Source organism: Saccopteryx leptura, chromosome 1 (genome assembly GCF_036850995.1).
Source record: "Saccopteryx leptura isolate mSacLep1 chromosome 1, mSacLep1_pri_phased_curated, whole genome shotgun sequence".
Classification (NCBI taxonomy): domain Eukaryota; kingdom Metazoa; phylum Chordata; class Mammalia; order Chiroptera; family Emballonuridae; genus Saccopteryx; species Saccopteryx leptura.
Genome location: NC_089503.1, coordinates 149,164,694 through 149,179,102, shown reverse-complemented (window position 1 = coordinate 149,179,102; position 14,409 = coordinate 149,164,694). Strand labels below are relative to the sequence as shown.

The 14,409-nt window shown below is 42.2% G+C and overlaps 1 protein-coding gene across 5 annotated transcripts in view; it reads left to right on the top strand.

Moving 5' to 3' along the window:
* GPBP1 (GC-rich promoter binding protein 1) overlaps positions 1-14,409 on the top strand; it is a 91,122-nt gene that overhangs the window by 42,739 nt on the left and 33,974 nt on the right. For all 5 annotated transcript variants that reach the window (XM_066377539.1, XM_066377518.1, XM_066377499.1 and 2 more), the window contains one exon: positions 4,131-4,250. In XM_066377539.1, coding sequence (XP_066233636.1) covers positions 4,188-4,250 — 63 coding nt within the window. In that variant the 5' untranslated portion in view covers positions 4,131-4,187. The remainder of the gene's footprint in view (positions 1-4,130; positions 4,251-14,409) is intronic.

The window sequence follows — 14,409 nt, the reverse complement described above, 5'->3', positions numbered from 1 at the left end:
TCCTAGTACCATGTCATCCCTACTCCAGCTCGAACTCCTAGTCCAGGCCCCTTGACTTCTTTGTTCTGCCCCATTTTATTGCTGAGGCTGGAATTGGGATGAGGAAGACTCACTTTTTAAATGAAATCTATTACTATATCATCTACCTAAGCTTATACTAAAGGCATATTCTGCACATTTACAATAAAGAACACTAAGGGTGAATTTGAATAGTCATCTTTTGGCTCTTACCTTCTTAATGAAGCAATGTTAGTTTGACTAAATGTTTCAAAAAGTTAACCTAATATTGAAGGATTTGAATGTAGATAATCTGGCAATATATAGGGTAGTGGTCTTTTATAGTTTTAACAGTTCCCAAATTGAATCTTGCAAGGTAACTAGTTTTCTCAATTTCAATTAAGAGAAGAAACCGAGAGTATGACATAAACTTGCTAAAGTAAGGTTCTCAGTCTAATGACCAGTTGAGCTGGGGTGGTATTAGGGCTGCTGATTTGCCTGTCCCCTCTTTTGGTAGTAATCACCAGTTGAGATTGTGTGTGTGTTTCTAGTGTATTTCTGATGCTGTTTTTATTAGTTTGCAAGGGCTGCTACAGACGGGGTTGTTTAAACAAATTTACCAGTTCTGGAGGCTAGAAAGAAGTTCAAAGTCAGGATGCAGGCAGGGTCAGTGACCTCTGTCCTGGATTTGCAGATGGCCACCTTCTTGCGCCTTTACGTTGTCTTCCCTTTCTGTTCAACTCAGATGTCGCCCAGTGTGTCTGAATTTCCTCCTCTTAAAAGGACAGAGAATATTGGAATAGGACCGACCCTAACAGCATTCTTAATCTATCTCTTCAAAAACCTTATCTCCAAATATGGTTACATTCTGACAAAAGGCTTTACAACTTATGAATTTACAACATATGAATTTGGAGGTGGTGGGGACACAATTCAATCCATGCCATTTATACCGGGACAGGAAGACGGAGTGAATTAGATGGAACAAACCACAGTTAGGAAATGAATAGGATGGAGCTTTTGAAGCTAATTTTCCTTTACACGTGGGAAGGGAGTAAAATTTCTTTACCTTCTACCTTTCTAGGGTCTGTGGCTGAGGTCCTGTAAATTAGACTGACAAAACACCGCTTACAAGAGAAAATGCAAGTTTATTACTAGCATGTGCTCGGGTTGTGGAGTATCTAGAGATGACTAAATCAAAGAGATGGTTGGAATTTGGGATCTCTGTTCACAGGAGAAAGGGAACTTAAGGGAAAGGTAGAATTGATGGGAGAAATGATAGTTTGTGGCAGTGTATGGGTGATGTGCAGATTTTTTTTGTCTCCCGGAAGAGAAGGTTGGAGTTGTGTTGCTCAAGGTTAGAGGATTGATAGTTTTGTGAGGCTCTGCTGTTAGGTAGATAGCTATTTTGGGAACTCAAGATGCCTTCAGTTCAAAACTGTTCTGATGTCAAAATGACATATTTTGGGGTCGCATAGTCTGATCTCGTCACATACTTGTGTAAATGCCATAACGGTAACTTTTGTTTGCTCTTTACCTTTTACAGAACATGGAAACTGCCATTAGCTATTCATACTTTTGTCTTTAAGAACTAGATTTAAGTTAAAATTCATAAAGACATTGCAGAAAATGAATAGCTAATGTTAATGGTTGTCTCTTAGGGGATAGTTTTCAGTATATAACTTCTCACTTAACCATCATTTTGGGTAAGACCCTGTTTAAAATGATAAGCTTTAAATTATTGGTTAATTTAAGTCCTCTGGAGTGTCTTGTGAATTTTCATTGACACAGGTTATAAAAGTAATTTTTCATTCTTACTGAGTTATTAGAACTATAATCTTAAGGGTTTCAACAGAAAATTGTTGGAAAAGTAGTACTCTATCACAAACATTACAAAGCAATTAAGTATTGAGCTTCATTTCAAAATAGAAAATAAAAATCCTCATACATCCTGAAACTCTTTAGATTTCATTTTTATTTCAGAAGACATCAAAAAGTAACATAAGATAGTAATAGAATTAGAGTAACTGAATTTTTATGTAGATTATTTAGATAGGTAAGGTACTGTCTTAAAATCTTACATTTGTTTCATGTTTTCCTGGAATTGTGTCAGGTATTTTGAATTGTATCAATGTTTCTCTATCCCTGGCTTCCATGAGGCCTTCAGTATTTAGATGTTTTCATTAAACATAATGAGCTAACCAGTTACATGTTTCCTGTATTGGGCCACTATTCATTCATTCATTCATTCATTCATTCATTTTTGTGAGAGGAGGGGAGGTAGAGACATACCCACATGTACCACAGCTGGGATCCACCTGGCAAGCCCACTAGGGAGTGATGCTCTGCCCATCTGGGGCATTGCTCCCTTATAATTGGAGCCATTTTTAGCACCTGAGGCAGAGGCCACTGAGCCATCCTTGGGGCCCCGGGGCCAACTCACTCTAATCGAGCCATGGCTGCAGGAGGAGAGGAGAAGTGAAAGAGAGAGAAGTAAGAGGGGGAGGAGTGGAAAAGAAGGTGGGTGCTTCTCCTGTGTGCCCTGACCAGAAATTGAACCCAGAACATCCATATGCTGGGCCAACGCTCTACCACTGAGCCAACTGGCCAGGGCTCCTGTATCGGGCCACTCTTAACTCATCTTTTAATAGACCAGCACAGTTTGGGATAGAAGTAGAATATTTCTGTATTGACTTGAACTCTTATAAAAAGTATTTTATGAAATTGATGTGGCTTTAAAAAATTACGGCATAGCACTTATATTTGAAAGAAGACTTTTGAGAAAGGAAGATTAACAGTGGTAGTGATGATTTTATTTTTCTAATTTTTCACTGTTATGTTATTTATAAATATAAAACATTTGTCATTATTAAACTTAGACATTTTGATATGTTCAGGGAATTTGATTTCCTCATTGACTAATAGTCTTAGGGTCTATGTTGAAATGGGTACAATTGCCCACTTGGCTTTTGCTTTATTTAGAAGAACTGAATTTACTGTATTTAGAGCGGGCTGTCAACTTTGAAAGTTTTATTGCTGCAATTGAGAGAAGCTCACAGAAACTTAAAATTTAAAATGCAGAAGAAAAGTAATTGCTGAAATATTTAGGATACCTGTTGTCATGATTATAATAAAATGCCATTTTAATTATCGAATTTTTTAACCATTCACGTAAGTAGAGAGAAAAGTATTTTTATACAACTGCTGTACTAACATTTATAAATGTGGACAGCCTTATTTCAACTATAAACCTATTGAACATTCCTGGGTTTATTTTAAAGCAAGTTCCAGTTTTATCAATATTACTTGTAAAGACATCAGTATATATCTTTTAAAGACATCAGTATATATCTTTTATATACCATCATTGTACTAACCATCATAACACCTAAAATGATTAAATTGCTACTCAATTTAAGTGTTTGATTATTTCATAATTTTCTTTAAGAGTTGGTTGGATTGAGTAAGGATCCATATGTAAGGCCCACACATTGTGTTTGACTGATCTGCCTATTCAGAGCCATTTGTTTGTGAAGAAAGCAGGTCATTGGAACTGTGGAGTATCCTTGTGTTCTGGATTTCTTGGGTTACCTCCCTCAGATGTGCTTTAACTGGGTTTCTCTAGGTTGAACGTCCTGTACACTGGTAGGTAGATCAGATTTCACATTCCATATTGGGGTTGGGACAAGAAGACATCATAGAGGTTGCTCTGTGCATCCTGTTGTGTGACATCAGCAGACACTTGATGTCTATTTGTGATGAGGCCATTGTAATGAAAAAAAAAAAAAGCTTTATTGTACTTTTTACAGTAAAACGAGCCAGTTTTAAGTGTATTAATTTGGTGAGTTCTGACACGTGTACACTTGTATAACTATCACTACAATCCTAGGTAATACCCCATTACCTCAGAAATACCCTCTTTCCCTGTGCAGTCATTTCCCACCTCTATAGGCCCTTCACCCCCCCTCCCCCCATACTGGTCTTGTTTCTATCACTTTGCTCTTGCCTTTTCTGGTATTTCATTATAAGTGGAATCTTAAAGTAGTGAGATCATTGTAATTTAAAGGAGATACAGAATGAGAAGATTTTGGCCAGGAGCTACAGGTCTAATTCCTTCCATTTTTATATGACAGGGACTTGCCATGAGGTGTTGAAGCCTTGTTTCATTGAGTCGGAGAGACTGGACCTAAATGGCGCAGCATGACTTTGCTCCAGCCTGGCTTAATTTTCCCACTCCACCATCATCAACAAAGGTACTCTTCCTCGCATCTCCTCTCTCTCTTGTCTTTCTGTCTGCCTCTTTGGTTCACATTGTACACAAGTGTAGTTAAAATGTAAAGATGTAATTTTTTTGTGGTGAAATACTTTTTGTGTTACCATTTATTTACTGGTTTTTATATGAAAAGTCAGTTTTTAAGATAACATCAACATATGAAACCATTTATTTCAAAGTTGTGCTGATCAAAGTTTTGCACACTATTTTAAACCAGTTAGAGGCAATGAACATTACTTTTGCATCCTACTTATTTTTCTGATAACTTTCCTATCCTATAGATAATATTTTTTAAAAAGGGAGGTTTTTGAAGTCTTTCCATATAACTGGAAGACGAAGACATTTTTATATAGCACTGAGACTTTGAATGGCACACTACTAAAATTTCAAGCATAATGAGGACTTTGCAACATCATTACATATCAGGACTCACTAATCTAAAAGTTGTTCATTTTTCTAAAATACCAAAACTGAATAGTTTATTTGAGGGGCCTTGGAGTTAGATAGAGTCAGTCGATCTATGTGGTTTACTAGCTGTCTTCCCCTTCCTTATGCAAGGGAATTGCGAGGGCCTTGGTCATCTGCTTGCCTACTAAAAAGCTCTACCAGGTACAGGCAGTTTTACTAGACAAGATGAAAAACAGCTCATGGGAACAGTTTCATCATTTGGAAAGTTGTTCCGTTATGGGGACTTGTTAGATTAGAATACATCTGGCCCATCATATGTTGAGAAGGCTCCACTGGAATTGCAGAATTCCTAGCCAGTAGATGTTTAATGTTTGAAGCTGGGTCTTAGTGATCGTATAAACTCACTTATTTTATACAGAGTAAGTCTCTGGAACGTTAATTGACTTACCTGTTGTCATGTGATCAGTGTGAGCCTAGATTAGAGTTCAGGATGTGTTTTCCATTCTGCACTCTGCCCATAGGACTCCTTTCTGGCATTCTAGTGGAATTATTAAACATTCCATGTCATAGTCTGTAAAATGGGATTTGAAGTTAGGAACTGGAGACGCCTACTGATCAAGCCACTGAGGTTACTTCTTTGTCACAGTCGCTCTGTTGACTCCTTTTCCTCTTATGTGTTGGTTTCTGGAATTTGCTTTTTAATCCCCCCCCCCCCCCCCCCCAGCTGCTCTTGTCTGTCCTATTGGTGGATTCATTTTTTCCCAGGATTCCTTCAGGGTTTGAATGTGCATAAATTTCCTTTTCCCCCAGAGTTCCTTTTTCTCTTTTGTTCATTTTCTCTGAGTTAAGTATAACTTTGTTTTCATTTTTAAGTAGATCAATAAAAAATACCAGCACCTGGAAAGTTAGTTGCAAAACATTAAAAGGTCTGAAAATAATTCTTTATTCAACTGGCAATTGGAGGTTAACAAAGGTTGCCTTTTGTTATGTATAGTGAGATACTTACATCCTGCCTTCCTGAACCCACCTCTGGCTGTAGGCCTCTTGGTGGCTGTGAGAATTGGGATTGCCTCCTCCAGGTTCTCACTTATTCTAAATTGCCTCCAGAAAATAGTATCAATTTAAACTCATAGCTAGCAGTATTTGAAACTGTTTCCTTAGACTTTACCCAAAATAGTTTTGGTAAACAAACATATTGCTTCTAGTCATTACTTTTTAAAAATGTGTTTTATTTATTTATATTTATTTATTTTTGTCAGAGACAGAGTCAGAGAGAGGGACAGATAGGGACAGAAGGAAAGGAGAGAGATGAGAAGCATCAACTCTTTGTAGTAGCACCCTAGTTGTTCATTGATTGCTTTCTCATATGTGCCTTGACCAGGGGGATCCACCCAGACCGAATGACCCCTTGCTCAAGCCAGTGACCTTGGGCTCAAGCTGGTGAGCCTTGCTCAAACCAGATGAACCCACACTCAAGCTTGCTACCTTGGGGTTTCGCACCTGGGTCCTCCGTGTCCGTCCAAAGCTCTATCCACTGCGCCATTGCTTGGTCAGGCTAAAAATGTGTTTTGTTTTAACTGGTATAAGATTTTATTTGAGGCAAACTGATGACAGTTGATGAGAAGTGAGATCCCACATGCTCGGGAGAATAACAGTTTGAGGTGTCTTCTCTGCATCTGAATTTCAGGCCAATTCCCTGAGGGTGGCAGGGAGCAAGGTGGATGGATGACAGGTTAGTTAAGATTCTGTGCTCTTTTGAAGGTGGTCCAGCGTTAGAAGGAAGGTTCTAGAGAGGGACCTTCCAAAGGTGTGTAAACCTAGAGGCACAGAAACAATGAAAAATGTGTTTTATACGACTTCTTATACCTTCTCTCTTATTTTTTCATCTCAAAATCACTATTCATGGATTCTCATTTGCGATTAACCTCTTGTTTTCTGCCAGAGTCCATTTAAATCTTATGCTGAGTAAGGGGAACAATTTAATATTACTGCTGCATTCTCTATTTCAGCTAATGAAATCTTTTCATTTATTTGTTTGAAGGGATGATACGAGGACTTGAATTAAGGATAAAAAATGTTTTCAGAAGAGCACTTCAGTAGTTTTTTAGGCATGTAGAATTTTAGCCCCATCATGTGGTGAAATTTTAAATTGCATTGATAATATCTGGCACAGAGCATTCGGCTTTCGAAATGCTTATTGGGCCCCAGTAGAAGGGCCTAAAATTGCACCTAATTTTTTTGTAAACACATAGATATAACTAAAAGTTATGTTCCTGTGGTGCACAACTATTTTCAGTTGTGGTCTTTTTTCCTATTTATTCCATTAAAAAATGCAAATTGGTACTGATTCCATCATCGTATAGGTCCTGACCTGCAGTTTGTGAAGTAACATTTTTGTTATTTAAGGAACATGGAACTGAAACGGTTGTAGACACTAAAAAATTTAGATTCCTTTTGTATAAGTCTTGTACTTCTTCCCGTCGTCTTATCTTAGGAAGTACTATGTCATAAACTGATTCCTGTTGTGACGCTGAGGCATCCTTCCATTGTTGTGATTGTCTGAGGGAGGACGGTGCCAGGGGTGTGTTGTTAAGAATGATGGTAGGAGCCTGACCAGGCCGTCGCGCAGTGGATAGAGCATCGGACTGGGATGTGGAAGGACCCAGGTTCAAGACCCCGAGCTCGCCAGCTTGGACTCAAGGTCGCTGGCTGGAGCAAGGGGTTACTTGGTCTGTTAAAGACCCGCGGTCAAGGCACGTATGAGAAAGCAATCAATGAACAACTAAGGTGTCGCAACGAAAAACTGATGATTGATGCTTCTCATCTCTCCGTTCCTGTCGGTCTATCCCTCTCTCTGACTCTCTCTGTCCCTGTAAAAAAAAAAAAAAAAAAAAAAAAAAAGAACGGATGGTAGGAAAGAGAAACAGAAAGCAGGGTAAGTTTTTTCTTTTTAAACAAAAGAATAATAAAAAACATGTTACAAGACTCTGCTATAGTTAGTACATTTTTACTTTTATTTTATTATTTATTTATTTTTTTACAGTGACAGAGAGAGGGATAGATAGGGACAGGCAGACAGGAATGGAGAGAGATGAGAAGCATCAATCATCAGTTTTTCATTGCGACACCTCAGTTGTTCATTGATTGCTTTCTCATATGTGCTTTGATCGTGGGGCTACAGCAGACCGAGTAACCCCTTGCTCAAGCCAGCAACCTTGAGTCCAAGCTGGTGAGCTTTGCTTAAACCAGATGAGCCCACGCTTAAGCTGGCGACCTCGGGGTCTCGAACCTGGGTCCTCCGCATCCCAGATCCCAGTCTGATGCTCTATCCCGACGCTTTATCCACTGTGCCACTGCCTGGTCAGGCTTTATTTTTATTTTTGTTGAAAGTTTTTAATTATTGATGAGAGAGAGAAGAAAAATGATTGGTTTATTGTTCCACTTATTTATGCATTCATTGGTTGATTTTTGTATGTGCCCTGACTGGGGATCAAACCTGCAACCTTGGCGTATCCAGATGATGCTCCAACCAAGTGAATTACCTGGCCAGTGCACCAGTCAGTGGATTTTTATATTTGTTTTTAATATTCTGTAGTTATTTCAATGGCTTGAGTGTAGTAGTAGCAGCACTTTATTGTTTTTTTTCATGGTAACATTTAAAAAACAATGATTAATATTGTACTTTTTAATAATGTGAGCAATGTCAGCCTGCATGGAAAATGTGTGCTGTTAAGACTAGGCCTGTGATGGCGAACCTATGACACGCGTGTCAGCACTGACACGTGTAGCCATTTTCGATGACACATGGCTGCATACCAGAGAAGTGTGGGGCTGCTTGCCGAGAAGGACGTTTCATCCTTGGCTCCTGCACAGCCAGGAGCAGTAACTGAGGATAAAACATTTGCTGTAGTGTAGACACTCTGTGCCGGAGGTCTGTAGGCCAAAACAACAGAACTCTGGCAAAGAGTGTCTAGTTCTGAGACTTTCGGTTAGGCCGTTAGGGGATCTTTGACCTCACTTCTGGCGGGCGGAGCAGGGAGCAGTGGAATGCCGCAGGGGACGCATCTCTGGGGGCCCTGTGATCGCCATTACCAGCAACCACATAACCACAGCAACCATCATCCAATCTACAGTTCTGGGGTGTTTTGGGTTTCTAATTGACCATCATTACTGAGATAAGTGAGGGGGAGGCTGGGAGAGGCGAGGGCTTGTGCTATCGGTGCTGTTTCCTGCCATTAGAAATAGAGGCAGCCATCTTAATTTACATAAGATGCAGCATACAGAATTTCACGACTGCATCTGGGCTCAGGTGTTTGTTGACTTGAGGTCAAAGCTTGAGAATCTGGAAAGGTGCCGCTTGGAGAATCAAGAGGAGTGCCACCACGAACAGGAAATTTAGAGTGCCTGGAACTGTACCAGACACTTTTAGCACCCTGAAAAATATAGCAATGGCTTTACTCACAATTTTTCCCTCTACCTACTTTTGTGAGACCTTATTCTCAGTGTTAAATAATATCAAAACTAACAAAAGAAACAGATTGACAGATGAAGTTAGTAGCGCTTGCTTGGGCTTGAAGTGTGCAAAATACCAACCTTCAATTGAAGATTTAGCCAATGAAATTCAGCAACAAAAAAGTCACTAATAGGCAGGTTAGTTAAAGAATTCTCCCTCCTCACTTATCTTAGTTCACTGCACCCCACACAAGTTAAATAAATAATATCAAGACCAACAAAAGAAACCGACTGACAGATGAACAAAGAAGTCACTAAGCAGGTAAGTTAAATAATTAGTTTTTGGTTTATTAAATACAGTTATATATTACAATTATACATTTTTGTTATTTAAACTATAAATATCGCGAAATTATGGTTTTTTTCTCGAAGTGACATACCACTCGAGTTATGCTCGGTTTTTTGGCGAATTTTGACAGACCAAGCTCAAAAGATTACCCATCACTGAACTAGGCCAACAGCCTGACCAGGCAGTGGCGCAGTGAATAGAGCGTTGGACTGGGATGCAGAGGACCCAGGTTTGAGACCCCGAGGTTGCCATCTTGAGCACAGGCTCATCTGGTTTGAGCAAAGCTCACCAACTTAGACCCAAGGTCGCTGGCTCGAGCAAGGGGTTACTCGGTCTGCTGAAGGCCCGTGGTCAAGGCACATATGAGAAAGCAATCAATGAACAACTGAGGTGTCGCAACGAAAAACTAATGATTGATGCTTCTCATCTGTCTCCGTTCTTGTCTGTCTGCCCACCCCTGTCCGTCTCTCTGACTCACTCTCTCTGTCTCTGTAAAAAAAATAAAATAAAAAAAAATAAAAAATAAGGACTAGGCCAACAGAGGATCAGAAAATTCAGATGGGTAGCTGAGTTTATTCAGGTTTATTCAGACTTCCTGTTTACTATGTGGAATTTCTTATTACAGACTCAGATAGTGTAAGGAATCCAGAAAAAGAATTAAAATATTTGAGGGAAAGTTATAGACATGGTCTCTTTTTTGTTTCTTGTAATATCTAATGTTTCTAGAGGCATTACTAGATGCCAGTGACTGTGTAAAATGCTTCCTTGGAAGGCTCACAGAAACTAAGATGTAGAGAGTCTGGTTTTCTCCTCATTTATACTTGAGGGAACTGAGGTTGAGAGAGATGAGTAACCTGCAGGGATCTGTGTACCTGACTTTAAAATGTATCAGTTTAATAACTTTTCTTGATTATTAGGTAGTAGACTAAATTTCGGAAGTGAAATACCAGGATGCTTTTGTGCTGCATACACCAGAGTATATTTTTATCCTGGTTTGAGTAAACAAATGAACTTGCTGCCTGACCAGGTGGTGGAGCAATGGATAGAGTATTGATTTGGGACACCAAAGACCCAGGTTCAAAACCCTGAGGTCACTAGCTTGAGCGCAGGATCATAGACATGACCCCGTGATCTCTGGCGTGAACAAGGCAAGGAGTCACTGGGTCGCCTGGGGCCTCCTAATTGAGGCATGTGGGAGAAGCAGTGAACAAAGTGCCGCAACTAGGAGTTAATGTTTTTATCTCACTCTCTTCTTGTCTACAAAAACAAAAACATGAATTTTTTTTTCTTTCAGGGATGGCATCGCCAGTATTTTCCTACAGTTAGCACATGGGGAACTAACATTTTCAGTGCCTATAAAATCTTTTATCGAATGGATCTGCATGGATTATTTAATAAGTTTACCTGTTAGTGGGATAAGCTGCAGGAATATATGTGTAGGGTAAATCCTTAGCAGTAGAGTCATTTTGGTGGTGCCTCATTGCTCTCTGGAAAAGCCGCACCAGCTGGCAGGACCAGATTATTTGAATTCCCTGGGCGCCTTTTTGCTGGCCACCACTGTGAGGGGTAGTCTGACTTGTATTCACTCTCAGGAGAAAGAACATCATGTGCAGGGGTAATCAGGCCAGAATCCTGGATTTTTGAAGTAGGTCTGTTTACTCTTGTAACTTCATGTCTGTCATCCTGATGGTCATCTGGGAAGTGACTGAGGAGAGACGGTCGGTCTCTTCTTGCCTATGCTGCCTTCATTGACCAGCTGTTTTCTGAGGTGTGGGAGGAGAGGAGAGGAGGGATGGAGAGTATAGATTGATCTGAGCTTTTTTATTTTTAAGAGAGAGGGAGGAGGGGAGAGAGCCGAGAAGCATCAACTAGTAGTTGCGCCACTTTAGTTCTTTACTGATTGCTTCTCTCATGTGCTATGACTTGTTAGGAGAATCGTTTGCTTTTTTTTTTTTTTTTTTTTTTACAGACAGGGATAGATAGGGACAGATAGACAGGAATGGAGAGAGATGAGAAGCACCAATCATTAGTTTTTTATTGCGACACCTTAGTTGTTCATTGATTGCTTTCTCATATGTGCCTTGACGTGGGGCTACAGCAGACCAAGTAACCCCTTGCTCGAGCCAGCGACCTTGGGTCCAAGCTGGTGAGCTATTTGCTCAAATCAGATGAGCCCGCGCTCGAGCTGGTGACCTCGGGGTCTTGAACCTGTGTCCTCTGCATCCCAGTTCAACGGTCTATCCACTGTACCACTGCCTGGTCAGGCTTGTTTGCATTTTTGTCAGTCAGAATGAAACAAAGTTGTGATCCCATGCTCAAGTCAGCAGTCATGAGATCATGTAGATGACACTGTGCTTAAGCTGGATGTGCCCGCACTGAAGCCAGTGACTGCAGGGTTTTGAACCTGGTACCTCAGCATCCCAGGTCAGTGCTCTATCCACTGCACCACCACCGGTCAGGCCTGAGCTGAGTTTTAAGGAGACTGAATGCTTGGTCCTGGGTGCCTGTGGATAGTAGGGAGTGTGGAACGCTGGCCCATTGCAGGGGGACCGCGTTCTGACTATTGAAGACCTGTTTGTTGCTGGACTGATAGTGGTCTGCAGTGCCAAAGACAGGACACAGGTTAATTTCAGGGATTGCAATAGTGTGACCAGAGCTAGCCAATCAGAGTGCAACAGCAGCACTGTAACTTGAAAAAGTTTCAGTGATGGTGAGACTCCATCGATTGCTCCTAGGTTTGATGGAGTTGCTCCTGTGCACTGTGGGCCAGTGTTTGGGAGGAGTCAGAGCGGGCACCCAGCGGTGGCATGAAGGAGTCATGGTGGGCCCGCAGTGGTGGCTTGTGCATCAGAAGGATGATCTTTCCTGGGCTTTTCTGTAGGTGCTCCAACTGTAGACGAGCTTGGCCAGGCCATGGGCAACAGCCTGGGTCAGAAAGTGTACCGTGCCTGGTCCTTAAGAATATGGTATGTGGCAGTCAGCTCATACCTCCCTGCTGCTGCTGCTCCCGCTGCCCCCGACACCGCACTCATGTGTCTGCCAGTGGTGTCGGGCAGGTGGCTGTTGCCCAGCAGACACCGTCATCGTTTTACTTGAGCCACCAGTGAGCAAGGCCCAGACGCTAGGGACACTGCTGGGGTTGCAGAGCTTCGTTGCACACCAGTGGCTGCAGGGGAATAAGTTTCACCCCAAAGGGTGGTTGCACTTGTGTGGGCAGAACTGAGATGCCTGCAGGACCAGGCCAGTTGTGCCCTTGAACACCCTATTTCCCTATGATCAGGAGCCCTGGTACTCCTTTTGGTTAGTCCTTACTTTCAGTAGTTGTCCTTGATCAGAGCTGAGCATTGCACATTCCTTGTGAAGGCATGTATGTAGTGCAGTGGTTCTCAACCTGTGGGTCGCGACCCCAGCGGAGGTCGAACGACCAAAACACAGGGGTCGCCTAAAGCCACTCTCATTCTGGGAGCCTGGAAGGGCATGGGCCAACCTCAGCTGTCAGCCTGTCACGGTCCCCAGCAAGTACCAGCTGTGAAACACAACAGGGCGCTGAGTTGGCCTAAAGGCCCCACCAGCAAGGTCACTTCAGTTTCCCTTTCCTACTGCTGATTTTTCTCAAGTTCTATTGGTCAGGTTGAGGTACTGGAGCACTTTTTTCTGCTTCAGGAACTAAGGAGTCTGGTGTGTGCATATCAAGGCCATGATGTGAACTTTCAGGTGATTCTATGTTAACCTGAGGGTGTAGAAAAGTGCAGGGTGGAGGAAAGACTCCCCTGAGGGGATTGCATGGGGTGGGAGGTGCTTGTAGACTTTCTCTTCTGTCTCCTGAGCCCAGGGTGGGGTTGCCTCCTGTCTTGTGCGCCTCCTGGCTCCAGCAGACATCCGGGGTGAGGATTTCCCTGTCCCCATGCCCTGCGCTCCTCAGTATGCTCAGTCACTGCCTTAGTGTACCTGGCTTTTGTCAGGGGAGTGGTTAACATGGCGACTTGGGTACCTTTGTCCAGCAGAGCCATGGAAATCTGTCTCTCCTTTTCCTGAGTTCTGCATGCTTTGCTTTGGGAGAGCTGCTGTGCTCAGCGCAGTGGAACGGTCACTCTCGGGAGCCGGGCCCTGCACTGGCTTTGTGTCCAGCAGGCAGCAGTGGCTCAGCCTTAACCAAGTTACTCTTCGTGTTTTCATTCCTTGCAGCACATGGTGCCCTCCTTGCTGGTACCATTTATGTGTTTTCTTTGGAGACTCCTTGACTCTGCGGCCACAGCCCTGTTGCCTTTCATTTGTGTCCCCGTCTCCCACTCAACCAACTACCATTGGGGCACTTTGTTTCAAATCTGCCCCTTGCCATCAACTGCTAAACATAAACAGTGAGAGACACTCTGTCATTTGGTATATGGGCTGCCGAAGTGAGCACAACACACTGTCATTTGGATGAGAACAATTGCTACAGATTCTGGTGAATCTTCTCACAGAGCCCAGGAGGCCCTTACTTAGCTTTTCCTCTGGCATTTTAGCTCTGAGCATCAATCACATCCTCATCACCAAAACTTAGAGTCTGTGCAAGGTTCGGGTTTTTACCCTGCTGCAGGCTTAGGGTACTGTTCCTGTGTCACGTCTTGTGCCGTGGGTGCTGGCAGGACTGTCTTCCACAGCATGGCCAACAGCATGAGGCTGGAGGAGCAGACTGGCCCACGGTGAAGTGAGAGGGAGGGGCCCAGTCAGGCGTATGTTTGGGTTCCTGTTGCAGCTGAGGTTGGTGGTGCTGGAGAGACTCATTCCATTACAGAACCCTAAGAAGTGACCAGGCCATTCAAAAAAAGTTCCACATTTTGATTGTGATCTTGGGTAATATTGGGGAAGACCAGCAACTTTTATAAATAGTTGATTTTTATATACTTCTGATTTCTTAAAAAATATTTGGTTTGGGGAAAGAGGAGTT